The sequence below is a fragment of the Aplysia californica genome, unplaced genomic scaffold (genome assembly GCF_000002075.1).
Source record: "Aplysia californica isolate F4 #8 unplaced genomic scaffold, AplCal3.0 scaffold00424, whole genome shotgun sequence".
NCBI classification, from domain to species: domain Eukaryota; kingdom Metazoa; phylum Mollusca; class Gastropoda; order Aplysiida; family Aplysiidae; genus Aplysia; species Aplysia californica.
Window position 1 is genome coordinate 660,177 of NW_004797694.1, and position 1,129 is coordinate 661,305.

General features: G+C 44.9%; 1 protein-coding gene across 1 annotated transcript in view; it reads right to left on the bottom strand.

Annotated features, from left to right (window-relative positions):
* LOC118478216 (prickle planar cell polarity protein 3-like) overlaps positions 1-1,129 on the bottom strand; it is a gene marked incomplete at its 5' end in the record, with an annotated part of 44,872 nt that overhangs the window by 23,107 nt on the left and 20,636 nt on the right. The window contains 1 exon segment of the mRNA XM_035971372.1: positions 311-399. Coding sequence (XP_035827265.1) covers positions 311-399 — 89 coding nt within the window.

Here is a 1,129-nt window from a genome sequence, read left to right on the forward strand (position 1 = left end):
GGGGGTTAGTGAGTGTATGTATAATTATCATAAGCGAGTGCACTTATTACTGTTTATATATGTGTGTATGTATACGTATGACTATATTATAATATGTTCATCTATACGCGTCTGTATTTCTGGTTAATCTATGCGTGTCTGTATTTGTGTATAGGTATACATGTCTATATTATGTGTGCATGTATATATTTCTATAATATGTGTGCATGTATACATGTCTGTATATGTGTGCATGTATACATGACTGTACATGTGTACATGTATATATGACTGTATATATGTGTGTATGTCTGGGGGGGGGGTCACTCACCTAATCAGCTGTATGTCTCTGTACCTCTCGCCCGGGGTGTCCACACGAGGAACCTTGTGGTTGGGGAGCTGCTCCATGTACTCGTGGATCTGGGGAGATGTTTCACACGGTTAGCGGATAGTTCTGACACCCTACTAAACTCCTACTGGTGGTCAGAGTCGAGGCAGCCTGCCTCCTATATGAGCTAAGGGGCGTCGTAGAGATGTACAGTCAAACAGACCGACAAAAGTGACGAACAGACAGACAAAAGTAACGAACAGATGGACAAAAGTGACGAACAGACCTACAAAAAGTAACGAACAGACAAACAAAAGTGATGCACTGACAGACAAAAGTAATGACGAACAGATGGGGGATGTTGAAAAGGACAGTTCCCAAAAAGGACAGTTTATTTTGAGCCTGATTTCCAACATCACCTGTGAACCCTTTGCCAACCCACACACCCCACCCACCCTTACCCCTCTGATAAAGAACGAGGTAATGAAAACGAGCTATCTGCCAGGAACCCATAAATCAGGAAATGATACAGTTCCCAGACGGAAGCGAAAGACAAGGCTGGAGGCAAGGGAGCCAACCGAGAAAATAACACAGTGGAAGTGAGCGGTGCTGCTCAAGAGCGTGTAAAATCATTGAATTAGAGGCGGGGGGAACTTGTGGCCAGAGAGATGTTCTATCGACCGCGACCAAAGACGTCACGAATCACAAGGAAGCCAGGAACAATCGACGGCCATTCCTGCTGGCAGGTAATTCTGTGAGGCTTTTGTGAGAAATAGGAAGGGATTCTTGTCATGTCTGTCAATCAATTCCCTCCCCCCCCCC